The 27,472-nt window shown below is 36.5% G+C and overlaps 2 protein-coding genes and 1 long non-coding RNA gene across 10 annotated transcripts in view; 2 read left to right on the top strand and 1 right to left on the bottom strand.

Annotated features, from left to right (window-relative positions):
* LOC136851529 (ras-related protein rapA) overlaps positions 1-3,263 on the top strand; it is a 678,490-nt gene extending 675,227 nt beyond the window's left edge. For all 7 annotated transcript variants that reach the window (XM_067125762.1, XM_067125761.1, XM_067125763.1 and 4 more), the window contains one exon: positions 757-3,263. In XM_067125762.1, the coding sequence (XP_066981863.1) occupies positions 757-898 (142 nt within the window). In that variant the 3' untranslated portion in view covers positions 899-3,263. The remainder of the gene's footprint in view (positions 1-756) is intronic.
* Positions 265-23,170, bottom strand: LOC136851530 (uncharacterized). The gene is made up of 3 exons (XR_010856908.1): positions 22,588-23,170; positions 13,647-13,775; positions 265-585 (listed from the first exon to the last, which is right to left on the bottom strand). It is a non-coding gene; the product is annotated as an uncharacterized lncRNA (long non-coding RNA).
* Positions 11,900-27,472, top strand: LOC136851527 (somatostatin receptor type 5-like). Of its 2 annotated transcripts, none has more exons than XM_067125757.1 (4): positions 11,900-12,690; positions 23,261-23,551; positions 24,521-24,701; positions 25,252-27,472. In XM_067125757.1, the coding sequence occupies exons 3-4, from the start codon at positions 24,526-24,528 to the stop codon at positions 26,435-26,437; spliced, it is 1,362 nt and encodes a 453-aa protein (XP_066981858.1). In that variant the 5' UTR covers positions 11,900-12,690; positions 23,261-23,551; positions 24,521-24,525; the 3' UTR covers positions 26,438-27,472. The 2 variants fall into 2 exon arrangements, with proteins under 2 accessions (XP_066981858.1, XP_066981859.1); XM_067125758.1 differs by having other exon boundaries at positions 12,405-13,944.

Here is a 27,472-nt window from a genome sequence, read left to right as displayed (position 1 = left end):
GTATGCGAGTATTTTAAGATCTTGCCAGCTCCACCCTAATATTTTCTATATGGCAGTCAATCATCATTGCTTTTTAACATGGTGTTTGCTTCCTTAAAAGCAGCACCAAATCTGAGAACTAGGAAACTTGATACTTTTGCTGCTTGGGTAGGAAGATCATATTGGCTGGCCTTTCATCCAGGTCCCTACACAAAACATTCTATTTTGTATTGCTAAAAGTAAATTAGGTGGGTTTGGTTTTGTTAAAATATGATGAAATAAAAATTTTATGAGAAATACATATATTTTGAGTATCAATTCTTTGAAGTTTATAAGCAGTGAGAAAGCATCCATGAAGGTATAATATTAAAGTTTTAGGTTTTTTTAATAGCATCTGGTGCCTGTAAGACAACCTTGTACAGTATAGGTATTGCAGTTTGTAAAGTTTTTATACTGTTGAAGGCATGTTAAACTACTTACAATATATGAGTGTTGACTTAATAACAACATGCTTCCTGTGTAACTGTAAAACTGTTGCTGCATATAAATGCATAAACTGTGAACTCTTTGTTGAGGCTTGTTTAATCATCTAGTCTTCTGTCCTATCTGAAAAAATGAATTGAGGCACTGTAAAACAAACTTTCCATTTCCACTTGAGTAAATAATATTTGGTCTTAAATTTTGTAGCATTTAAAGGAGAAATGTATGCAGATTACTAAAAGGTGTTTAAGCCATGGATTGAAATTTCACATGCTGTAAACTTTAAACTTCTTGCAGGTATGCTCTAAGTCCAGCTGTGAAGAGGCGCCGACAATCTATGCCCAACGTTGGAATGCAGATTACACCATCTCAACTGTCTCATTTGCAACATATCAAACAAAAACACAGTGGAAAAAGAAATTCTTGTGTGATTTCATAAGCATGAAACATTGAAACTACAGACATACAAAACAATCTGAAAAGCAATAATTGGTACATTTCAAGAAAGATAGCTGTACACCTTTAATACTGACTAGGGAGGTATGTCTCCTTCATTCTTGGCAGTACCAAGAATAAATGTGGTGAATTATTTCCAAAAAAGCAAATTCGTGGAAATTTGACTGAAAGTGAAAGATATTAAAATGACAAAAACTATTACGACTCAAGTTTGAGGCAATTCTTGTGTTAAATATGAAATACCATACTGGAATTAAACATATTTATAGGTATTCTCTTGATGTTATTTCACTTACTTACTCCAGAATGCCTGTTATGATACTATTAGAAGAAGATTTATTCAAGCCATTAAAAAAAGTTTTCATAAAATTGATTGCAAATAAACTTTCTCATGAGCAGTAGTTTTACTGTAATTGCAAAGCTGATCTGACAAACTTTTGGAGAAACTGGTGACCCTTAAACTTTTCAACTTGCTCGTCTAATTTCACTGTCCGTGCCAAAATAACATTGTGCAATTTCCTCCCTTTTAAGTGATTACGTGCAGTGTTCATGGATTATCTCATCAATGGTGTAATACCTTGTCTATCCCATATCATGGCTTTCAACTCCACTTTTACTCTTTACCTCTCAAAAGATGCAATTTGATATGATAAAAGGACTAACTCTTGTTTCAGTATTACATAATCACTCTTTGAAACGAAGGTAAAAAAAATGACAGTTAATGGTACCAAGTTATATAGTTTTAAAAGACTACAAAGCGTTAAAAAATTCTGATTATCAAAATGTCTTACCAAATCAAAGTCCTGTCTCAAGAGCCAAAGTTGCAAAAAGTATGACATATATGGTTTTTGTTATCTATTTATATTAAAACTGGCCTATGCTGAATTAAATGACAAATGAAGAAAAAACCATTTTATAATAAAAATTTTTAATGGTTTTCATAAAATATCAGACTTACAAAATAGTCTTTGGGCTTGAATGTGTAAGGCTTACGTAATTTTTTCAAGATTGCACAAGTGATTTTGTAAGGTCTATAAATTCCACAGTTGTATTGGTTTACTATGGACATTGAAGGAGGATTACTGTAATACTGGAACCGCCAAATGCTATTTACTAGTCAGGTCATCTGTATGCCTGTTTTCAAACTTCTCCCAGATTATGGATACATAATGGAATGATGCTTCCTCTAGGTATTTGTATTATCCATCCTAAAGTTATTTCACAAAATGTTATATGGACTTAAAGTGCTGGGCACACAGGTGACACATTTTGGAAGAGGCATTTTACTGTCGAGTTCCTAAGTAATCAATTATTTGAACATGAAATATAAAACAGTAGTCATCTGATATTACAAATATTATACAAATTGGCAATGACTGCCATTTGTCAAGTATTATGAACTTAGGGACACATTAAAAATCAAATATTCTAGTTTGTGAGTTTTCTGTAAGGTAATATGCCAAACCTGATATGCAATGATGTGATAAGTTTGCACATAGCTAAGGTATACCGTTTTATTGACTAGATATTTAGTTTGCTGTGTTTAAAAGTGCTTGTTTAATTGACAATTGAGTGCAGAGCCATCATACTTAAATGTATCAGCATAATTTAAATCCTAATCCTCTTGCCATATTGCCAGTAAAATGCCTCCCTGCTTTCTTTGTATGCATTTCAACTTGAGCTTAAGCAAGGAAAGAAGTGTTTTTGCTTTAACCTTACCTGTCTTGTTACTACAAAAGTTTCTAATGTTAATCGTACATCAACCATACTGTGCAATGAAGCTTTCCTTTTCCTTCTGTGAAGAGTTTAATTCATTACTGCAGTAAATTTATCAATAGTTTCATGCAATAATTGGTCATTTTGATGTCATAGCTCTCTCCCACAGAACTGTAATGTATTACTGTAGCAATTATGTCATTTGTTTCATCCAGTGATTTTTACACATATCCTATCTCTGTCTCTTGTGCTGTATATGTCATAAATTACTAAAGTTTACTTTGGTGGATTTCATTCTGGTCTGATTACAAGAGCTAATCTACAGTAAGCTAGGCTAGAGTTGTTTAAAACTTGTTAGGCTTAAGCTTTTTATTTATTGGGATATTTATAAATTTGTGTATCTAAAAGAATGCTTTGTTGCAAGATGTCTAGAATTGATATATATTTTTCATCGTTTAAATATAGTTTGCGTAAATAGTTATTAGTTACGAAAGCTCAGAAAATTAAATTTGTTTTAGCTTGATATTCTTTAAAGTTAATACAAGTAAAGTGAGTAATGATTTGATATGTAAACATTGCAGCCATGTTTGTACAGTTTAACAAGCTAAAATTACATATCTAGAGTGCAATAATTATTTCATTAAAATCCTCTATATACTGTATTCACAAGGAGGTCAAATCCATCTCAGAACTGTATTAACTGCGATGACAAACATTTTAAAAACTAGAATCAAATTCACTGCACTTTGACAAAGTAATTAGACTGAGAAAATTATCTATAAAATATTATATTGGGTGAAAAATAGTGTATGTACCTGTATGCATAGCCAGATTACACACAAAACAAGAGTATGCAGAGAACTCGCTTCATAACTAAACCCCATAAAATAAATGAAAAGTCAACAGAGAAGTGATGATTATGTCCAATTTCTAATCTGTGCATTACTAAATTTCATTAATGAAAGAAAAACATTAGTACTGTACTGGCAATGCATATTTCTAAAACTTGTATACTCAAAAGTAGAAATTTTCTTGCCCTACTCTAGTCTTGGTTAACACTGCACCAAAAACATATGAAAAAACTCATGACTTTAAATAGAACCCACTCATCTGCAAGGCCATGAAGAAATATATATAGTACTGTAGTATATTATCAGTCAATAAATACATTCCATACTATCAGCAGCAAAGTTACTTGTTTCTAATGTACATGGCTCATTCAGTGGCCTCAAAATGTGTAAAATTGCTCCACACATGGTAAATGTTACATGTGCAAGAAAGTGTAACTGGTTCCATGTACAGTAAATTCCTTCTTTTGCAAGTGCACTATGCTTTTAATTAAGATATAACAAGTTGATATTTTACAAAAATGAAAACTGAAAAATACTTGTTAATGCTTTACATAGATTTGAATCTACCATTTTACACCTGTGAAATAAGCAAATCTTACTTAATTTCTAATTTAATGGGGATTTGTCTGCTGGTTGTTAGAAGCACCTTGCATACCCATTATGATTCCTTGGTTTTCAGGCAGGTAAAACCCTCACTTTTTGTGCAGTCTGGGATTCAGCCAGAAATCTGCAGGCTTGATGGGTTTGTACTGAACTTCATTTTTAAGCATATGCACCACCTATACATTAATCTGTAATGCTATTTGGGTGAGAAATCCAGTTCTAAAAACCCAAGCATTAGCTGACTGGAACATGAAGAATCCTGTCAGAAGTGCATGGGACAGAGGTTAGCAAAGGAACCAAAGATCTAACTGGAACAGGGAATCATACACATAAAGCAAATCCTTGTGGATGTAGTTTGTAACTGCAATTCCATGGAGTACTTGAGTGAAAGTGTAGCACATGATTGTTCATCACTAAGTAGAGGTGACTTCTTACTGACCATGTCCTGAAGAATGGTCTGAAACAAAGAGCACTAAAACTTTGAAGCAGTGAATCGGTCTGCATTCAAATAAAGCACCTATTAGCCAGCTACCTTCTACTGCATCCACCAATGAACCAAATCCCAGTCATGTAAGTGAGCTCCTCCCCTCCATGTGACTATGGATAATAAGCTTTGACTTAAGGACTTCCCCTAAGAAACAGAAAGAGGAGTACTTTACTGACATGGACATGCATTAGATTGCACCATATCTACATCCATTACCTTACTTTATACATCCCCATGTGGCTTGTGTGAGCCTGGGTGAAGAATCATCTTTTGGTAGCACTCTTTGGATGACCTATATGGAAGGCCTGCCCGGACATACACTTGGTGATTTGGATCCTTGAAGATTAAAGCATACTGTTCTTCCTAAGCAAAAGAGAAGACCCTCTTTGTTTCCAAGAAATCAAGGGTTATGAGTTTGGTCTGAGTTACCAGGAGCTGTATTCTGAACTTGGTTGGATACAAAAGCCAACCTCTCACATCTTTCTTCTGGAATAGTCATTTGGAGAAAACACTAAACTTGGCGACTAGCCTCCATGGTACTCAACCAAAGGAAAACTTTTTACTATGATACTATACCAATGATTTTTGACAACTTGATGAAGAATGAGTGCAAATGCTTGACTGTCAGGAGTGGGTTTTGGGGCATTGATCAAATGAAAGTTTAAAATCTCACCAACCCAGTCACAGCTCTTGCTTGGCAAGAGATGTGACAAACCTCTGCAGGAATTGAAGCTGGCATGTTTGGATTGTTTCTCCTTCTGCATCTAGCCGAGACACAAGAAATATTCATACTCAATCAACTACCATAAAATCAACATAGTTGACATAAGAGCTCTCCCATTTTGAAAAATTTTTGGGAATGTCTCCCGTACAGTTAAAGTATCATAAAGCATTCCTTGCTTAGTTACAGCAATGCTACCACAGGCCTTTGGAAGATTCTGAACTTATTTCATGTATCAGTATCCCCTGGGCATGCCAAACAGAAGAGAGACATTGAGTCCTAAGGACATGCAATTCAAATTATAGGATTATCTGACAGACCTTTCATCAGTTTCAAAAAGTCTAACCAAGTTTACCAGCCTTTGGAGGCAATAATTATTCCTGGATTTCTCTGCTTAGGCTGATCATGATCCCATTAACCTTCCTATAAGGCAGTCCCCCAGGGAAACTCCCAAATCAATAACAATCACAAAAAGTGATAGTTACATGAAAACTAATATTGCTCCTGTTGTCCTCGTCACTAAATGGAAAGGGTTGAGTATCTGATTAGGATCCCTTGAACAGTATGAAGTTTCATGAGACTTCACCACAAGGTTCCCTATTATGACCATACAAGAGAGTGACATGCAAATGGTGTAGAGGGAATATCAGAAGTGCCTCTAAGTACCGTATAAGCTACATTTGAGGGAATAATCAGATTGCCTTTAAGTTTAAGTCCCACTAGAGACTTCAAGAAAGAGACGCTACATTTGAGGGAATAATCAGATTGCCTTTACATTTAAGTCCCACCAGAGACTTCAAGAAAAGACAACTCAGGAAAGTCTCACATGGTAAACATAGTTCCTACACATACAGATTCATGGTTGAATTCAAGACAGACTTCCCACTGACCTGCAAATTCTTAATCTGGTATGAAACAAGCAGCAACAAAAGGTCTTGTTGGGAGTTCCCTATTGGTTATGCCAGTCAAAGATCTGTCAACTCAGAGTGCAGATCCTAGCTAAGCAAAGGCATTCTCCGTAAATCTACCACATGAACTCAGGAGTAGATGTCCTTCAAGGAAAAAGGACACTAGGTGGCATCTTTCCAGAAGGAACAAGAGGATCAATCGTTGAGGCTGGGGAGACAAATGAGACTTTGAAGACAATGATCTCTTATTGGATAAAAACCCGGAGATAGGCTGGTGGTCAAAGGCTGCAAATTTCAAGTTAGACCAGTGGTTTTAAAAGAAACTCTACAATCCCACCAGCCATTGCTAGTGGGTCCCTATCATACGTGGCAGCCACGCTGAAGGTCTTGGAATCATTCCCAAACGTGAGGCCATATGACTGTCTGTAGCACTACCTACACCAGGGTACAGCTCTTCCTAGTACTGCAGTGTTTTCAGGAAACACTTAAGAGGCAGGGCAATGGTTCTTAATGCTAATGCAGCCACTGTCTTAAGTGCTGTCCTTGCAGTTAATCTCATCTTTTACACAAAAGCTTCCTGCTGCCTGATACAAAAGCACATTTTCTGTCAGTTACACAACTGCAAAGATAGGAAGTAGGTTTGATCTTTGGTCTCCATCTTTGTCAGATACTGTACCTCCATTAATTCCCTCTGACAGTTATTTCTGCTGACCATCAGACCCTGACTGTACTGAGCATGTACTGATTGTCATTTCTTTTGAACCCCAGTCATGTTCTAGGTACAGAATTCCAGCCATGTCCACTTCTGTTAGTCATGTATACTGGGAACTGGATCCCAGCCTGTACTAGGTGTAGCCACAAGACTGTGGTCAACACTTCTGTAAACAGTTCCTGCCAGGCTCTCCTGGCAGCTACCAACATCAGCCACGACTGCTGAAGCTGATCCATTCTGCCTGTCACTCTCTCACATCTAATGGAATACATCCCAGTGAAAACTACCCTGAAAGTCCAATGTTCAGTTAGCATAAAACCAGTTGGCAACTAATTTTCAACTACTGAAAACCAGCATACTACAGTACTGTATTTGTAGTTACGTTACTGTCATTGAACAAGCAAAAATTAGTGTGAGTAATAGAGGGAACATTGTTCTTATTACTCCAAACTATGAATAGATAACAGAGGCACATTATTAAAAAAAATTACATAAGCGACAAAATTATAGTTAGCACAGAAGTGATCAGCACTAACATAGGATGACTAACTAGTCTAAGACTAACTAATCATTAACTTTGCAAAGTCAAGCATTAAAAAAAAACCAATAACACTACCTCAAATGAAGTATAAACTGAACAAAACAAGATACCAACCAATTTGGCTGACAAAGGAGGCAGAAATGCACCGGATGGAAACAAAATTTTTACAAAGAAAAGTTGGTAACTTCAATAGTACTTATTAACTGTTCCGCTAAAAACACAAGTGAAAAAGGAGGAAATGATAAAACAGGAATAGTACTGTACTGGCATGAAAAAAACTAGCTTATATAAAGAATAAAAAATATAGCTAGATCTAGAAATACAGTTTGTTGTCACCAAGCTAAACACAAGAAAAGTGAGGCTCTTATATACTGGAACCTAAGGATGTCTTGGGACATGCATGGCGCTGCTCATCAGCTATAGAAGATTGTTGTTACCTTTAAAACTGGGAATGAATTATCTAGGTTATGTGAAGACCACAAATGCAGACTAATGTAAATGAAGGGCTTGTTATGAAAGCATAATAATAATGACTTCAAACAAGCTGACAGTTATGTGGCTCTAGATTAACAACTGGCATACAATGACGTTGTGGAATTAAATGTCAAAATGGCCATCACAATAGGAAATATGCTAAAATCTGAAATTGACTGCTGTCTAACGGTTGTATTTTTTCAAACTATATTCTTAAAAATACATGTATATGTATACAGTCATGTACCAGAATTGATCATTTCTGCAAGCACTATTTATATCAAATACAGTACTCATCTCTTACTGTGATTGGGCTGAAAAATATAAATACTTAAAATTTATTTTTTAATTACTGTATTTACCTCCCTATTATATAGCTTTCACTCCTGCTGACAAGGAAGTGAAAGCTATATAATGGAGAGGTAAGGTTCATTTCAAAAATTAAATTTCTAGATGGGGCTATATGATAAACAAGTGTGCAGATAAACCTGCTGCTCAGAACATCGTCTGTTGCCATAACCCCAATAAGAAAAAACAGTTTGTCAAGAAATGAACGAAAATTTACCATTTCTGAATAAAACAGAGTCGTCTTTAAAGTGCAAAATACAAGGCACAATCTCTACCTCCTTAGTATGCATTAAGCGATGTTAGATAAAAGGAACAAAATATGTGATTATACTGTTCACAATTGTTAATGTGTTATCCCATGATATATGTACAGTATGTATTGTAGAGAAGACATTCAACTTGGGAACTAAAGGAATGAAATTTCTGAAAGCCTAAGAAGGTCAACTCCATTAGACAGAGTATGCAATATTATCTTACTACTACTCTACACAACCCTTCTCCACGCACACACAAACAACTCATTTCTTAATTGCATTTTCATGTTAACCAGAACTCAATTAACTTCTTACCTCTTCTTACCTTCTTCATAACTTATCTATCCAGTATTTAATTGCCTTTAAATCCCTTTTCCATATAATATATGGCTTTTACACACAACTTCAGTTTTTATCTATGGAGATAAAATATTTTTCTTACCTATGATATGACAGAAATTCACCAAACATGTAAATCTCTTAATTTCTTAATGAGGATTAATACCCTTATTAGTTAAAAAGAGCACACATTCACATGGAACAACACTAAAAGGTTTATAACTTCTCAAGAAAATTTCCACAGATTAGAATGCCCATGTGGGGAAGAGAACAACTATAAAAAAAAGTACTGTACTGAATAAAACAACAAAACATCATTAGACTGCATACTGTACATTTATCAACAGTAGTAAGGATACCAATCCCAAACCTCAGGCACTGGTTCATGGTACAGTACTTGCATTCATCTTCATAACACACTGCACTCTGGAAAAAACTCTGAGTGAATACGGTTCTATAATAACACTCAACACACAAACACAACACACACACACACACTCTTTTATGATTTATATGTGTCATTTAAAACTTATGTTACTCTTCAATTTCTAGCAAGCTATGAAATTTTCAATTTAAATTTTCATCTAAACAGCAAACTCTCAACATACACGTCACTTTCCCAAAATCTGATGGTTACACCACTCGTATATACTCAAATCTCCATGTTCTCATTTTTTTCATTTTTCTGATCTGGCTGTTCATCAGTTTCTCCTTCCTATATATACCAATTATTTGTACCCCTCCTTTATGATCGAGTCCTTCAAGCCAGCCATAAGTGTGTATTTAAACTTTACTTAAAGGTCAGATCCAAATACTTCATATCAATAATGAACTATCTCATTTCAATTTGACAGGTGTTACAAAAAGACCACTAACATTTTCCACCCCAAATCTTTTTAGTCAGCATTTTTTCAAATGCATGACAAACTTTTAATTATTTTGTATTTTTCGTAGTCAACAAACCCATGGTCTTAACGTTAGGATAAACTTCTAGCGCTAGCTGGAAACCGGTAAAAAAAAAACAAAGTTGTTGAGCAAAGTACAGTTGAACCCCGGTCCTCCACTGTACTAGAACTCGAAATAATCGGATTTCAACACGAAATTTTGAGTAAATTTTGTGTCGGAGTTCAAACAACAATTATGATGATAAAATATATATTCCGATCAACCTTACATCGCTGTGAAGGCACCGCAGAAAACGGGATGTTCTCTACAGAGAACGCGTTGAGCGGGGACTTTACAAGACTACTGGGCTAATATACATTTGTAAAGGAACAAGGTATAAATGGAAATTAAAGAGCTACTGTATATCTGTTAATACTTGAGTCCTGTAAATACTTTTGGAACCTGTTAATAAACACTGCTGGAAACAAGATTCAATAGCTGAATACTCATCCTCCAAAATTATCTCACACTTACCTAACCTAAAACAATCCCCCTCTACTCTTTCCTCTGATGTCATAATTCTATGTATAATTACTTAGTCAAAACATTAAGAAATTGTTCATTTTCCTTTACTTTTTTCCTTCCCTTTATTTCCTTAAAGATGAATTATGACGAGGCTGCCTTAACAGAAACAGTAATTAAAAAACCCATCATTATATAACAGATGTGTGATCAGTATTTCAACTGTAAAATATAATTCATGCCATTGCTAAATGACAGGTAATTACTCTTACAAGAACTTTAGAACTGCTAAATGAAAGCTGATTACAAAAAGAAAGTAAAGGAACTCTTAAAAGGCAGGTTTACTTAAAATGAAAAATAGAACAAATTAATAACAGCCTTTGATATGTGGGTAAATTAATAACAGTCTTTTATATATGGGTAACAACAGTTTCCCTAAGATGATATATTTTTGTTACAAGGGCAGTTTATTTTTCAAATAACAGATAATCCTTCTGACATACAATGTAATGAACAAGGTGTTACTCCCGAATCAATGATTAAAAAAAAAACGTACTGGCTAGACCATCTATAAGATTAGTAATTGCCTTATGAAAACACGACGTTTGGAACCAACGAAATATTCATAAAATCAACGACTTCGCTAATATCATCATTTAATACTAGAGAGAGAGAGAGAGAGAGAGAGAGAGAGAGAGAGAGAGAGAGAGAGAGAGAGAGAGAGAGAGAGAGAGAGAGAGAGAGTTGCCCAAAGCAACTCCACTGGTTGACTGTATGACCTTGCATTACAACGAGACATTTATTCATATTTGGCAACAAAAATGTTAATGTTTCCTTTTTCTCATTTTCTAGAGGAGTAAGGTTATCCAACACCGAGACTATACTTTTTTGTGCGGAAATACTTTGAAATAAAACACCAACCATGACAATTCCATTTGTTTTTTTTTTTTGTAGACAGAGAACCAATCGGGCAACTAACCTAATGACCAAATCTTGTCCGGACCCGAGGAAAACAAGCGAATTAAAGGAAAGAAAAAAATGATAAATAGCCTACGTATACCTCCTAAAAAGGAAACGTTTGTTTTATAAACGTTTAAATGTTTTCAGCAATCACAGGGCGAATTCAGCAATGAGTGCAGTCAAGCTTTCAATGAAGTCATCCCCTACTAAGAAAACAGCTTGTTGATGCAGAAATAAAAATTCTCTAATTTCCACCTTAAGTTTCTGAATTGAACAGCGCTGCCTGACGACATAATTCGTTTCCTCAAAGGCTCGATGTTTCAAGAGTGACACCACTCTGTCATCCGAACTTAAGGTTGGTCTACACGTTGAAAAAAAAAAAAAATTGTTCGAGATATGGAAAAACCAGGCCCTAATTAAGACTTAGTGGGTCCAGTGGAAAAATAAAGAAAGTAGAGGATACGAAAATTTGAACAAATATGCCTTTCGGACATTTTTTTTTTTAAGAATAAAAAGTTTCGAGTTTTATTTGACCCTTCCCCCAGAGTTTGACATTTTAATACAGCACGGAATTGCTGCATTGGTAATACTAACTGGCTACACTTCAGAAAGATAATTAGGTGAAAATTAAAATCTTTAAGTCAGTGCCAGCGTTCACGTGTCGCAACATAAGCACGTATGGATGAGCACGCGGGCACGTAAACCATGTTACGTTTTAATCACCAACCTTCACTAAGCCATTCTGATAAAAGTTTCCGGTATTAATCTCACTATATGTTTCAACTGCTATAAGACAAGTCTCTCTCTCTCTCTCTCTCTCTCTCTCTCTCTCTCTCTCTCTCTCTCTCTCTCTCTCTCTCTCTCTCTCTCTCTGCGAAATTCTGTAATCCTAATTTGAACTGTAACAGAAATCTTTAAGAATATCCCAGAAGACTGACGCGAGAAAATATTTAAAGACCTTGACTTATCCATTTACTAGGAGTTATGTGGCGTCGTAACAAAGACCATGGCAAAATTACAATGCTTAGAAACAGTTTACTCTCGATTTAGGCTAAACTTTCGGCTCGTATGTCCCTCCCCGATCCTCTTCCGTCAACTCTGTAGACAGAAATATGTAACAACCTTTAATAGAATGATGTTTGAAGCCCAGAAGCCAATCCCGTCATGCATCCGGCCTCGGTACCAGCACGGGTGTCAAAACTCGCTGTCATCTGATACTTCAAGACACGTAAGAAATTCGAAAACACGGACGGCTAATGGCGCTAATACAAGTGTAATGAAATAATCGAATTACACCACCGTGTCCCGAATATACATGAACGGAAATGAGGGCACATACCACACATCAACCCCGGCCCTCCCCTCCTCTCTCTCTCTCTCTCTCTCGGTAAGGATGTGAATCAAATCGCATTATTACAACACTCGACTTCTGTCTCAGTGCCACGACCTCCGAGGTATGGTTATTATTGCAGTCACTACTTATTACCTTTGTTTTACCTGATCATTATTATGAATCTTGTGCTGTCAAATTACGCGGTGTGCGCGTTTACAAGTAAATAAATATCTATTTCAAAAAGAAAAAGTTAGAACGGACTTATAAAAGAAAAGAAATATACTTTATGGATGTTCGCTACTAGAAAATATGGAAACGAATTAAAATAATTGTTTTTCATAAATCCAAAAAATATTCAATTTTTGACTTGATGGGAAAAATGGAAATGCGGTTTAAAAAATGGCAACTTTGAAAATGATGATCATTAATAACTGTGAAAAAGAATGAAAGGAAAAAGTTTTTACCGTTATTCTGTTCCGCTACGTGAAAGTTACATAAAGGAAAACATGGAAAACTTTTACGTATCTGGCCCGTAATATGGTAACTTTAAGCGATATGGAATGGCAAGGAAATAAGAAATGGCAAGGAAACTGGAATACAACAGATTCTTCACGTGTTAAAAGAATATAGTGCAAACTACACAAAGTGAAATCGACAACAAAGTTTCAGTGTCAAATGAAAAGTTAAAATGCATAAATCTGGGGACATTTTTCCAGGAAAAAAAAATTTTTGTAACGACATCGAAAGTAAATTTAAAAGTTTTTCACGATACAATTAATAGCCTACAACAGTGCACATAGAAAACAGCAGCCTGCAATTAGAACATTTAAAAAAAGGGGGTCCGTGCATATAAGATAAAAAGTGTGTGTGTTACAGAACAAGCTAAAAACGAGCACTTGTAAACAAAAGCTTTTAAAAGTTGAAAAATGCAAACCCATCAACAGAAATAAACGGAAACGTTTTCTACAAAATAATCAGTTTTGGATACAAAGAGTAGCGACAAAGAAAGTGTCAATTATCTGAGCCAAGGCAGCAAGGATTTCAAAAATTGTCAAGCAAGAAGTTACCAGAGCTCACCAGATAGATCAGGCAGCAATCAGAACCGCAGACAAACTTGCTTTGTTTAGAAAAAGTCAATTTTTTCCGGAGGTGTATCGTCTTCTATTTTGAGCGAGCTGGAATTTTAATCGGTGGGATAAGGGTTTTCTGTAAAGGAGACAAAAAATGCGTTACTTTTTACAATAAGATTCCTATTTATGTTCAAAAGTGAAAGCAAAGTAACACTAGCTTTGATCAATAACTGACTGGGTAACCGCCTGAAAATGCTCAATCTATCAGCACAGCTCCACTGAAGACAAACAGGGACATGGACAGGGTATGATTATTGAACCTCATCTTGATATATGACTACACGAAAACATACTGACACATTGTTTTCATGACAAGACATGACATACGACATAAGGTTTTATAAGAGAAAAAGAGCGTGGGTTAAAAACTAGGAAGTGAGTGTGAGGGAGGGTGCTGAAGAAGTGTGATATAAAGGGTAAATAAAAAGTTTTGATGGTGGGAGTGAAGAATGAGTTTGTATGCATGAGACTCAGTGATTCAGTGTAAAAATGTGGTTTACACAATGGTATTATGTTTCCGTCGCTATTTAATACCATTACGGACAGAAGTCAGGAAAAGGAAATCACACATCAGGTCACAGGTGTGGGATAAGATGGATTATGGAATGATTAATGTACATAGACGATTCAGTTCTGATCGGGAATAACGAAGAGAAACTGCAGAGATTAGTGAAAGTTTGAAAATGCTTGCAAGAGGAAAAAGGTGAGAGTAAATGAGAGAAAGAGTACGGTTAAAGGTAAATGGGAACCAGGATGATGGGGCAATGAATGTTAATATGAACAGTGAGAGAGATGGAAGCAGTAGGTTCTTGTAAGTACTACAGAGTAAATACTTTTGATAAGAGAGAAGATGTGAGGGGTATAGTAAGTAAAGCAAGGAAGGTAGAAAAATGAAGGAACTGGATGAGTCTATGGAAGGCATGTTGGAATGCTTGAAGGAATGGAATGGAATGTAGAATTTTGGCCAAAGGCCAGGCGCAGGGAACCTACGAGATCAATCAGCGCTGAAAGGAAAATTGAGAGTAGAAAAGGTCTGAAATGTGTATCAAGAGGAAAACCTCGCAGTTGCACCATGAAACAAGTGTTAGAAGAGCGTGGAAAGTAAGATGGAAGAAAGAATATGAAAGGAGGTACAGTAAAAGGAATGAAAGGGGTTGCAGCTAGGGGCCGAAGGGAGGCTACAAAGAACCTTAATTAATGCTTACAGTGCACCGCTTGAGGTGCACTCACAGTACCCCGCTACGGAAGAATGCTTGAAGGGATTGTTGAACTAACTCGAGTAGCATGTGTGTGTAAGGATGGATCAGTGTTCTGAGGTTGATATATTAGTGAAACAGAGTATACAACTCGGACATATTGGGAAGAGAATGAGAGAAAGACCAAGAAAAAGGATGAACAGATGGGAGGGAAAAGATATCCGAGAGGGGCCTCAACATCTAGGAAGTGAGGGAGGGCGTACAAGATGCAGGTGAATGGCGCAACGTGTGTACGGGGATTCTACACGCTGCTGATGAGCATTCTATGAAGGTGTATGAAGCAAAATTAGTATTGCTAAGGTTTTCTAAACCTGGGGTTCGGGTTCCCTTAAAATGCAGCAGTTGAGTGTGAATGTGGCAGTGAATGAAATTCAGATACAGAGCCAAGCACTGGAGCACTTTCAGCTATTCATCGCCTAAGATAGCGAAAAGGGGGCGCTGATCTGGTGGGAAAGCAAGATGGAAGAGAGAAAGCAAGAATGGAGGTAGAGTACAAGGCTTAAATATGGGTGCAACTAGGGGCCGAAGGGACGCTGCTGACAAACTTTAGTAACGTCTCCAGGGGTGAATGTGGCAGCGATTATTGTCATTTTTTTCTTGTTAGGGTTGAAGTTCATAATCAAACGAGTATAAATGATTGATCAAATCCAACCGGTGAAGTGAGGATTCCACCACTTATCGTTCATAAAGTCGGTATGCAACAGTAATGTTCTGGAGGTGAGATAATCTCAGAAAAAGGGAGAAAAATCTCACAAGCGTCCTGTAATAACAACCATAAATTATTTTACTGGTGGTTCTTTAGTTCTAACCAAAGTTAATGCGCTTTTAATTCTCATTAAGAAATGCATAAATTGACCAGTTCCTTACATGAAGCTTAAGTCACAACGACCAAAGTCATCGGCACGGGAAAAGCATCAGTATTGCAATTTACGTGAAACAATAAGGGATAGGGGAATATACTTGCCTAACAACGTGCGCAAACTACTTTGTAATGTATGATAATAAATTTTTTTCGGAGGGCCTTCTAGTAAGCTTTAATTCAAGCAGGATTATATAAATTAGGCTTACAATTCTTCCACACAAGTACATCAGCAAGACAGTAGATGTCAATCTCTAATATTAGTAAAGATACTTTTTACGGAAAACACGAGTGAAAATGTCCTCACGATACCCGACTTCATACAACTTCAGACACCGAGTAAACACGTCTTCATATTACCACATACAATCATTCATGGAACAGTTTACAGCACGATGAAAATTTTTCATGGTTTCTGGCAATTACCCGGGATCGCATACTCCCCAAGTAAGATACAATATGTACGTGGCTGTCATGCTTTTATAGTTCCTCTTTCCCACATAAATCAGTTCACATCCAAATATACGAGTATCGTATATTGATCAAATCACAAATTCGTTTATTTTACTGAATCTTCTTTTATATTAAAGCACACGAACGCAAGGTATAAACAATGACTGGAAGGAACAAATTCCTTTGAAAGTGAAACAGAAAATAAAATGAACCCAAGCACGACTGATTGGTTGATTGGTGTACACTGGAGAGGGACTGGTCATCGATACGACGTGAGGAAATAAATTATACTGTATAGGCAATATAAGAATAAGTTATTATATTGCGAGGCCTTCCCAAAAACAAAGCAACAAATATTCATTATTGCTTCTCATGTACATCAGTCTTCGGTCAATATTTAACATACGAGCCTCTACGCAGACCATTGCGCAAGCGGAGATGTAACCAGTTCACGCTAGTCATCCCAAGATCCGTGGAATAATTCTGACGCCATGCATTTCGATACAGATGTCGCCAGACAGAATGCGACTTGGTATAATCAGGTTTCTCGCTACAAAACATATCATGGCTTTGCATTAATCACAACAACGATGAGGTAACAAGCATCATATTATATGGGTTAGGGGAGAGACTAGAACAAAACAAAATACATTGGAGAGAGAGAGAGAGAGAGAGAGAGAGAGAGAGAGAGAGAGAGAGAGAGAGAGAGAGAGAGAGAGAGAGAGAGAGAGAGAGAGAAACTAAGATGAACATTCTAAAATGGTAGAAGGAACAGTTAGAAGTGAGAATAAAGTTTTCCGAAATATCTAAAACACTGTGCCTCTGTTTACCTAAGCTGTGGATTAAGTACCTAATTAATAGTGCACTGTGGATGGTCACATCCTGTTTGAAGGTCTATTCCCAAAATGATTACACAAGTTGCCACCCCCTATGAGGAGGAAAGTCGCCGAGATGTGCACACACAACATACATACATATACATATAAGCACATAAAACATACATATTATTGTACATATATACATATACAAACACACACATATTATATATATATATATATATATATATATATATACTATATATATACATACATACAGACATACATTATAATATATACACACACATATAACACATATATATATATATATATATATATATATATATATATATATATATATATATATATATATATATATATATATATAAAATTACTGCCAAGATAATCTGTTCGACATATAGATACACAGATAAAATATAAAAGTATCTGGCAACGAGAAGAGTAAAAAATAAAATGAATGAAAGATCTTTCGTATTTATTCTATACATCGTCAAGCAAACTGATGTAACCAACAAAATTTTAAAAAGAACCAGCTTTACAAGAAACAACTTATATTAAATACATATAAAACCACTCTGTGCATACAAAGGTCATTACAATTGAGGTTGGCCTTCAGGTTAACCAATTGTTGGACTACACAAAGCGAAACCCGACGAGTTAGGAATTAAATGGTAGAATTCATCAACATAAACAGCTGAACCTCAGCTTAACAGACATTTTAGGGGCCTGACTTTCTAATAAATAACCAAGACCCTGTATTAAAGCTTGCGCTTGAATATTTTCTAAATGTCTCACTGCTAACAGTAATTCCACAGTTCCTAACCTGAACTGCCTTGTACTTTACATTCAATTTAAGAGATTTATCTAAAAATATATCATATCTAAAATGATGGCATAGGAAAAAATAGGCACAATATCGTAGCTTTTACGTACAGAAGTTCCCTAGGTTGATGTCCGTTAAGTCCAGGTGTCCCTCAGAACTGGCCCAAAAGAATTTTTTTATATATTTTTGAGGAGGTCCATGAGACAGAACTGGGTACCGACTGATTTATTTTTTTTTTTTTTATTAAGCTGGCCTTATGCCAGGCACGGGCTCTTGCTCATAGGTATACATAGCAGCGTGCGGACGGAAACGAAGTGCCTGACCTTTGATTGCCGTGACCCTCACGCTGAGTGAGAGCAATTTGTGTTTGTTAACAGTCAATCAAATGGCAATAATATGACAATGTACATAGTGATAAAATATATATTGGCGAAAAGGCCAGGAAATTCTACAAACAAATATATACATGAGATTCTCGCTGCGTTGATAGATGCGATACATGAACGTGATTAATGGGAAAAGATGTCTGACAACTTTACAATTTAACTGATAGATCACATAGAAATGATTGGTCCCGTGATATCAATTATGGGAGCAAATCAGTAGGAAACCATTGGTTTTGGTATGGGATATAAAAAAAAAAGTTAAATGTACCAACAGGAATAGTTAAATAAGCAAAAAGTTACTTTAGCAAATGGGAGCAGATAAGGTTCATGTGTGTCGTCAGTAACAAGGTGAAAAAGCAAAATATTTGGCAATGATTTTGATTACCATAAGGGTGCACCCTAACCTAATCTAGGACACTGTTCCTACATAGAAGGGGGGGGGGGGGCCTTGGCTTTTGTATATATAAAAAAGCACAGAATCTATTGTACTTACATGGATATAGCCTACCATTTTCTTCTTTAATTTAGATACTCCACCTAACCAAAGATGTCAGGTTCTACCAGACCACAGAGAGCCCACTTGCTTTAGAACTTTTTAAATTTTGTTATAAAACCATGATGAAGTACTCACTGGGATATTTCCTAACCTAACCTAACCCAAGGTGCCATGTTATAAATGGTCAGGGGAGCCTGAACCCTCTTGACCTACCTTATACTTTTCTTAAACAAATTTGTTAAGGTTGGTCTTGTATGTTACGAAAGTGAATTAAGTAATTTTTGGATTATTAGTAACAACACAGGAGTACACTTCGAAAAGTACAAGAATTAATATTTTTTCTTGATACCAGCCAATCCTTTCCCAATGTTATAAATGGCCAGGGGAGCCTGGATGTCTGGATATCAGTAACAAACTGAGTAAAGGATGTTTACTCACCGGCACTAATTAGCACTGTCAGAAAAACTACTTACTGGACACCGTATTTTGCATACAGGGGTAAACTTCATAAAATTACTTCATAATATCAGCCATGGCTTTCCCAGGAATGTGTATGTCATGCAGTAAGCTCATTTAAGGTACTAGCCTATAGTTTACCTAATTAGCAAATGTCAACTGATCCCAGTTTCATTATAAAATCATAACTGTGTAGTTAGATTGTGAAATTTTGATACTTTTTAGTTTCTACTTATTATGCTTCAGGCAAAACAGTCACTGTCCTACTGAACAATGGCAAGGACGGAAAAATGGTTGGCGTCACATTTTGGTACCTTAAGTCAAAATAGACAACCTGGTTTCTTTAGGTTAAGTTAGGTTAGGGAAGGTAAGTGTGGATGCATCCATCTATTTAATTAGTTTTTGTATTCCCACCAACCAAAGCACCCACTTTATATTGTGGTTCCAATTTACTCTTCAATTTAGGGGTGCTTAACTGGCAAGCAGTTTCTACTGAAATGAAGGTCAATTCATAAAATATTAACTGAAAAACTGTAAAAATTTATATTTTACACAATTATATAGGTTTAAAAGGCACCTATAATCAGAATTGTTCAAAAATATAAAAAATTATTGAAAAAACTGCATTTCAGTTCAGAATTCAATTACTGGAATGGGTGTTTTAAATTTTACCAAATAGTAACAATGACAGGATAATGTACCATAAGTTAGGTTAGGTCATTTTGCTTAAATCTCTCCTTCTCAGTAAGGAATTTCTATTATACATTACGGTAGGTCAGATTAACCTGTAATTGTTTTCAAAGGCATTTTTCCACAGATGTCTCTTCTAGCCAAATATAGGCCTTGTTAAGAAAAACAGGAAGCATTCACATTTGCCACCACTACTTTTCTTGTGCCCTGTAAGTATTTTACGGTCAAGCTTAATCTGCTGACATAACCATAACGGTTATAGCAAAAACAAAAAAATACAAGGCTTGCTGTAAAAACAGTAATCCCTTAATATCTTAAATTTTAGCCAAATAAATGAACTACATATTTTCCAGACTGTTTATTTTCTGCTTTACATATTTCTGAATATTTTTTAAGATACACACCCTCAGTTTCATTTTCACTAACCCTTTATACATAATAATTACAGGGTACCCAACTAGGAAACCCAGGTTTTCATGAGGAACCAAAACCCAGTGAATTACACAAAGGGGAATGGTCAACATTGATAAACAATATACACTATACAATAAAAAATTTACTGTTTATGTCAATAATCAGTATCAATAAGAAATAAGTAAAAAATGCACCTTAGTTTCTTTGCCGCAATCAAGTTTTATGTACAGCGTACAATGCTGTATGAAACTTTTACCCACGGCCCACTGGTGGCCTGTGTTGACACCTTTACTGGTGCCAGATGCATGATTATGGCTAAACTTTAACCTAAATAAAATTAAAACTCTTGAGGCCAGAGGGATGCAATTTGGTATGTTTGACAATTGGAGGGTAAATGCTCAACACAATTTGCAGCCCTCTAGCCTCGGTAGTTTTTAAGATCTGAGGGCAGAGAGGAAAAGTGAGGACAGACAGACAAATAGCCACCTCAACAGTTTTATTTTACATAAAACTAAAACACAATAAAGGGCAAAGACATCTGAATGCCAGTCTCAGGAATGCATTCTAACCTAGGGCACAAGAGTTCTTATCCAACAGACCACCAGCCTAACCTAACCAAGAGTGCTGTAGGTAACATGCTACAGTACATCAGAGGGATGCATCCTAACCTTACTTCTCAAACCTAACCTAGAGGGGCAAGTCCTTGCCTGACTAACCTATAGGCCCTTATTATCCTGACCTACAGTGCCATAAAAAATTTGAGAAAAGCAGAAATTCCGATTTAGCCAAAAACATGGTAATTCTAAGTACTAGCTCCGCGACTGTTTTTACCTTGGAAACTGGTTTTATCTACACTTTTTGGGCTGCTGATAATGGCAGTGAGTTTGTTTGTTGTCGGCCAACTGTTAGGCTATTTGCCCGTTAACTCTACTCAACAGTAAAGGGGGACTGTGGGAATTCGGGGTTTTGGGTGGGGAGAACACGTGAATGGAGCGGACATGTTTACATTGAGGAGGCGCCGCTTGGAAGGGGAAAACGCCAAGGAGCCATCTGCCAGTATTTTGCCGTGTTTAGTACTGGCATCTGGGAGTTTAACTGTATTTTGCTGTAAATTGAAACTTTAGAAGGACCGGAAACGAACATTATCCCCCCAGTCCCTCTTTTTCCTCAGTAAGGAGTCGGACTGTGTACCAAAAGTTCCCCTATAAGATTGCGCATGCGTGGCAGCATTCGAAATAGCAGTAGTCCTTGGTAGAACTATATAGTAGCTCTGCGACGGCGACTGCCTTCTAACTTAACTTTTTCTACAGTTTTTTGGATGCTAATTATGAATTTACCTTTAATTTTTGGCGCTCGAGTGTAATTAACCTGTAATTAACCCCTGAAGTCCATCCAACATGGGGTTTCCATACGCGATCTTCACAAGACAGAGCACAGGTACGTCTGTTTCAAACGGTTCATATCCCGTCGGGCTAGTGCAATACCTTGTTAACGTATCGGTACCCAACACCCCTGGGCCAGTACTAAACACGGCAAAGGGACATTCCATATGGCCGACAACAAACACATGCACCACCAGTATCAGAACCCCTAAAAGTGTAGAAAAAACCAGTTGAAAACGTAAAAACAGGCGCAGAGCTAATATATAGAATTACCAAAGTCCTTTCCCATCAGGTCCCCTGCCAGGTTAATTACAATCGTGGGACACAAATTGAAGGTAAATCCATAATCAGCAACCAAAAAACTGTAGAAAAAGTTAGGTTAGAAGGAAATCGCCAGCACGGTGCTAGATACTACTTAGATCTACCAAAAACACAATCGAACAGATATGAAGTTTTGAATACAGGCCTATTTTCCCACTGAAAAACTAATTTTCAAATACTCGGTCTACTACTAGGCCTAACCATCTAGCCTAAACTAGCCTACTCTATGGGTCAGCCGTCTACCCATTGGTTATCTGGCCTAGCCTATAGCCTATCACTTATAAATTTATGTGAAATCACAAAAAATACGAATAAAACGTGAGAAATATGGGAAAAAAACGCCATCTAAACTAAATTCTATAAGTCAAATGCGTTGCTTACCAATACTATTAGGCCTATCCTAGACTAGAAGACCAGGAAACCGGCAACTTAAATTTCAAAACAAAAAGATTATGGTAAAATTTTACGGTTACTTCAAAATTAATTGACTTTTTACCCATACAAACGTTTACTCACCATTTTTGTGTCCCTACAGGTGAACATATTAAATTCTCGAGCAAAAATTTCGCGGACACCATCTCTCGCCAATACTCGGAACTGACAACCTGACAAATGAACAGACAGTCACTATGACACTGTCAAACTGCATAGCCGGTTGCCAGGTCGTGAGATTAATTTTTCGCTAAAAAACTAATATTATCACCAATTGCATTATGATGATACATTTTGGAAAGTTCTACTTAAAATAATTCAACAGTAATTCTTCCTTTCTTTAATTTTTTATCTTGATAAGTAGACCAGGGAAAAACGTAATACATCATTGTATGGCACCATCAAAAGGCAATGGTTCAGTTTAACAGTAAAACTTAGCTCTAAAGTAATAGTTCTATTTTTTATCTCCTGCTTACTAAAGTGAATAATTTAAAAAGTTGCGTGTTTGTAAAACAGATGTTCATGTTAAGTTAGGTTTCTTTACGATTGTACAGTTTTGCATATATCCATTTGTATTTTGTAAAAGTAAGATATGAATTTTCATTTGACACCCAGCGATTATCAACTTAACAGCGCCAAATTCAAGTTATTCGGAATGCCACCTAACTCAAAATGGATTGTGACAATAGTGACATATCCACTGTAGAGGTATAATTTTTTCCTATGGCAGCAATTACTTTGTCTTCTTTTGTTGCAGTTCGTCCAAGACAGAAAGCGTACTTCATCTGCGCAAGTACAAATATGGTTACTCCAAGGAACACGACACAGATCGACTAGGGATTCGTACTGTAGAGCAACAAATGTGTGGAAGCAATACTGCGGTATCGATGGGGGCTTTGCAAACATTATACCATTCAAGTTAATTGTCTCAGTTCGGTGGACATCGATGAAATTCCTGATAAAGCCTATTGCTACGCCTAATAGCAAATTCCTTCAGCCTTCTGCATTCAGGGACATCAAATCCACACTGATTCGGTTTTTCGGGCAGGTAAGTCTTAACAGTGTCAGACTAGAAACTCATTTTTTTTTTTTTTATCCATCCATTACAGCTTAGGTGGATCACTTATTTAGAATATTAATTTTTGTTTTACCATTAAATATTAATTTTCTGGTGGAGTAAAAACATTTATAAAAAGGAAAGAGAAAAAAGAAATGACTGATTGCTTCATTTATAATTAAATATTACATTTTTTAACGCTTTTAACTTAAATAATTCAATTGTTTCTCCATGCCAGTAGTCAGAGGATGCTGATAATTTCAACCCTTCATCCCTTACTGACCTAGGCGCATTAAATACTTAGATTAAACTTTATGTAGAATGAATGGATTATGAAATTATGTAATAAAGTCAAGTACTGGGAAACCTCTAGTTATCCTCATCTAAGACAATGAAAAGAGGGAGTTGGACTGATTGACAGCAAAATAAGAGAGATCCACAAAGTAGATAAGATGAAGTAAGAGGATCTAAAGGTGGAACTGGAAGAAAACCGGCAGTTGCACTAAGCAACAGTAATTGGCTTGACAGCAAGATGGGAGAAAGGATGTGGGAACGGAGGTAGAGTAAAAGGCTAAAAATTTGGTGCAGCTAGGGGACGAACGGATGCTATAAACGCCTTTTAGTATTGCCTACACTCCACCACGGCAAGTGCGCTGGCAACACTAGCCCGTTAAGGGAAAAATTTATGTAGGAACCATTAACTTTTCTTACGGAGTAACCTTTGATTGGTATTGCCTCAGTTGGTTAATCCATTTGTTCTTATCCTCTTAGAGCTTTCTCTCTTATCACAAGTTAAACGGCTTTTTAGTTTCTTCCTCGTGAACTTACACTCTTTTTTTTAATAATAATAATAATAATAATAATAATAATAATAATAATAATAATAATAATAATAATAACTGTGACGAAGAAACATGTTCCATATCACCAAACCCGGCCTCAAAAGTTCTTCTCTTTCAGGTAAAATGGACCCAACAGGTAATGATATCCACAGAGCTTCGGTTCCCGAGGAAATTTGGAATGTACAGCATACGAGCTACATGATCATTCTTCCCATAATAATTGCAATTGGCTTAGTTCTGAGTATCGTCAGCTTCATCGTGCTCCGCCGGACAAAACTGAAGGCGAACCATGTTAACATGTAAGCCTAGTTTAGACTATGTAAATTCGTCTGTCAGTTTGATACGGGACATTTTCATGCTTTCGGATATTAACTGGCGAATAATTAATTCATAGTTAAACCATTTATCCTAGGGAATAACTCAGACCAAAGGGAATTATATATAAATAGACTAAGATTCGAACCCATGGGTTACACTGGATGCAACCGCCCAGCTATCAAGACAGAAATAGGCTGATATCGACTGTTGCACATATTCTTTGAGTTTTGCACTTAGAACTGAAAGCAAGTTAAGAAATTACCATGCATAGCCAAGCTTTACAAAACTAGTACTCAGCTGTCGTGATGATGAGTAGATTTCTATTAGTTATTGGGAAAACATCTACGGTTCATATTTCCTCTGCTGACATTTCTCTTTTGCCACCTTACGAGTATGAATTCACCTTGAATATGCAGGTTTTGTAATAATTTCATATCGTTTTTGTCAACAATGCGTATATGTTTTTTTATGTTGACACTACATTCTTGTTCACTATATTTTATTTTATTTATTTATCTATTCATTTTGCAGATACTTTCTTCTTTTGACTGGGGCGGATTTCATCATCTTCACCGTCAGCATCCCAACGGTAAAATCTCTCAATGGTTGTAACTTGCGATCATACGAATATGCTCTGTATTTCGTCCATGTTTTCTTCACTATCTTCTACGTCACTCAGACCATTTCACTTTACCTCATTCTCTGGATTGCCTATGACAGATTTTTAGCCATTTGGAATTTCACCAGATTCACTGAAATTCAGAAACCATCAGTGATTCGTATGAGACTAACCTGCACCATTCTCGTGTGCATCTTGCTACACCTCGAGCACCTCTTCGACGTAAGAATTACCTGCTCCACTGTAGAACATTGCAAACCGGGTAATGTTACTTGTGAATTAACGGCACAGCAAGTAAGCAGCGAGCATAACGAGCATACCTGCACTGATGGCGTATGGTTTATAAACGACGGGTTGCATTACATAACTGAGAAACCAATGTGGCGCCAGATATATTGGGTCTTCTATGGCTTGCTTGTTTCAGCTTTGCCCATAATAGTGATAGTGATTTTCAATTTGGGAATAGTTGTTGCTATCATTGCCCAAAGGTTCAAAAGCGTCTCTTCCACAGCGAGAACTCAGAGGAGAGACTTGTCTCGAATTTATATCATTTTGGCCATCTCAGTGACTTTCGTGAGTTGTACTGTACCCACACTCGTTCACGCAGCCTTCTATGCTCAAAACATCGAAAACTGCCACGGAACTTACTCTGAAGAAGTCTTCCGAGCTGTGGCCCACTTGCTGCTTTTGGCGGAACACATGACACACTTCGTCATTCTCGGTTTCAACCAGGTCTTCTGGAATGAGCTGAAGAAAGTTGCGTCTTTGACCTGTCAGTACACTAAGACATTTTTGCTGCTGCTGATAGGCAAGATAGACCGTGTAGAACATTCTGACAACAGCAACAATACCACGAACTCTCCTCCAGAACCACCTGCGGCTGCTTCAGAATCTCCGCCTACAGCTCCTCTGCCAACAATAAGTATTGTGACAGATCACGCAGAACCAATAAAGGAAGAGGTTACCATTGACACCAATTTGCAATTCTCGAAGTATAATAATTCCACCAATAATGACACCCTGGAATCCTCCAACTCATTAAGACCTCCCGAGAGGTCCCCAACGGTATCCATGATCACACTAGAGGAAGAAATATGAGGCCTACTTCAGAACTTACATATCTGTGATACAATTCATTCTACGTTTAAGCAAATCAGACGAACTTGTCAATTCATATAGAAAAATGTTTTAATAAAACACTATATTTTCCATTAATTCCTTCTTATGGTACTGTCTTGTGTATTTTTTATAACTGTATCATGAGGTAAAAAATTTTTTATAAATTCTCCCTTTCAAAATTTCTGCACACAGCCCTGGGTTGAAATCTATAGACCATTTCCATAAAACGTCTGTCCACTAAGAAAGGATTTCAAAAGACCCAAGAACAAAGACCAGATCTCTTTGGTTGTCTCAGGACTGATACAAGAGAATCGGGAAAAGATAACTATGTACAGGTCCCCAACCCCTCTCAACAGAGACTGCCAGAGGATGTGCAGATTATCATTCAATTGAAGGGATACTTTTTCATTTGTATTTTCTTCACATCAAACTCTTATGTTCTGGTTGTTGTGAAAACATGTAGTGAAGACAGAAAGAAAGTAAATTATTTGCTTTAGTTCATGCAGTATGGTATTAATTTCTGTGATCAAAGGAGAGATGTACAAAAATGTTCTACTTTCATTAAGATGTATATTTATTTTCTGTATTACGAGCAAATTCATACCAAGAAAACCTTCTACAAGGCACACTTTCATTAAAAGACCACCTTCATTTCTAATCCTACCAAAATCGTTTTTCCTTACCTGCATTTTCCATATAACTACTCTTGTCACAGACCCACTGTCCACATTCTTCAGTGATCAGGACTGAACTACTGTTAGTCGAAATATATGGTATTTTGAGTTACTTTTTTTTTGTGCGGCTTTTGGTTTTAATTACAGGACAGACTTGTCCCAGGTTGGAGCTAACGAGGAATAAACCAACAGAGGTTGACCACTTTCACCAGAGAGCCACTCTCATTTCTAATCTGACCAAAATCAGTGTTCCACAACTGCATATTCTTGTCACCCTCTCACTGTTCTCATTCAAAGGGACTGAATTACTGTCAGTCGAAATATATGTTTTTTGTGTAAA

This window comes from Macrobrachium rosenbergii, chromosome 23 (genome assembly GCF_040412425.1).
Source record: "Macrobrachium rosenbergii isolate ZJJX-2024 chromosome 23, ASM4041242v1, whole genome shotgun sequence".
Classification (NCBI taxonomy): domain Eukaryota; kingdom Metazoa; phylum Arthropoda; class Malacostraca; order Decapoda; family Palaemonidae; genus Macrobrachium; species Macrobrachium rosenbergii.
This window is presented reverse-complemented; position numbering and strand designations above follow the sequence as displayed.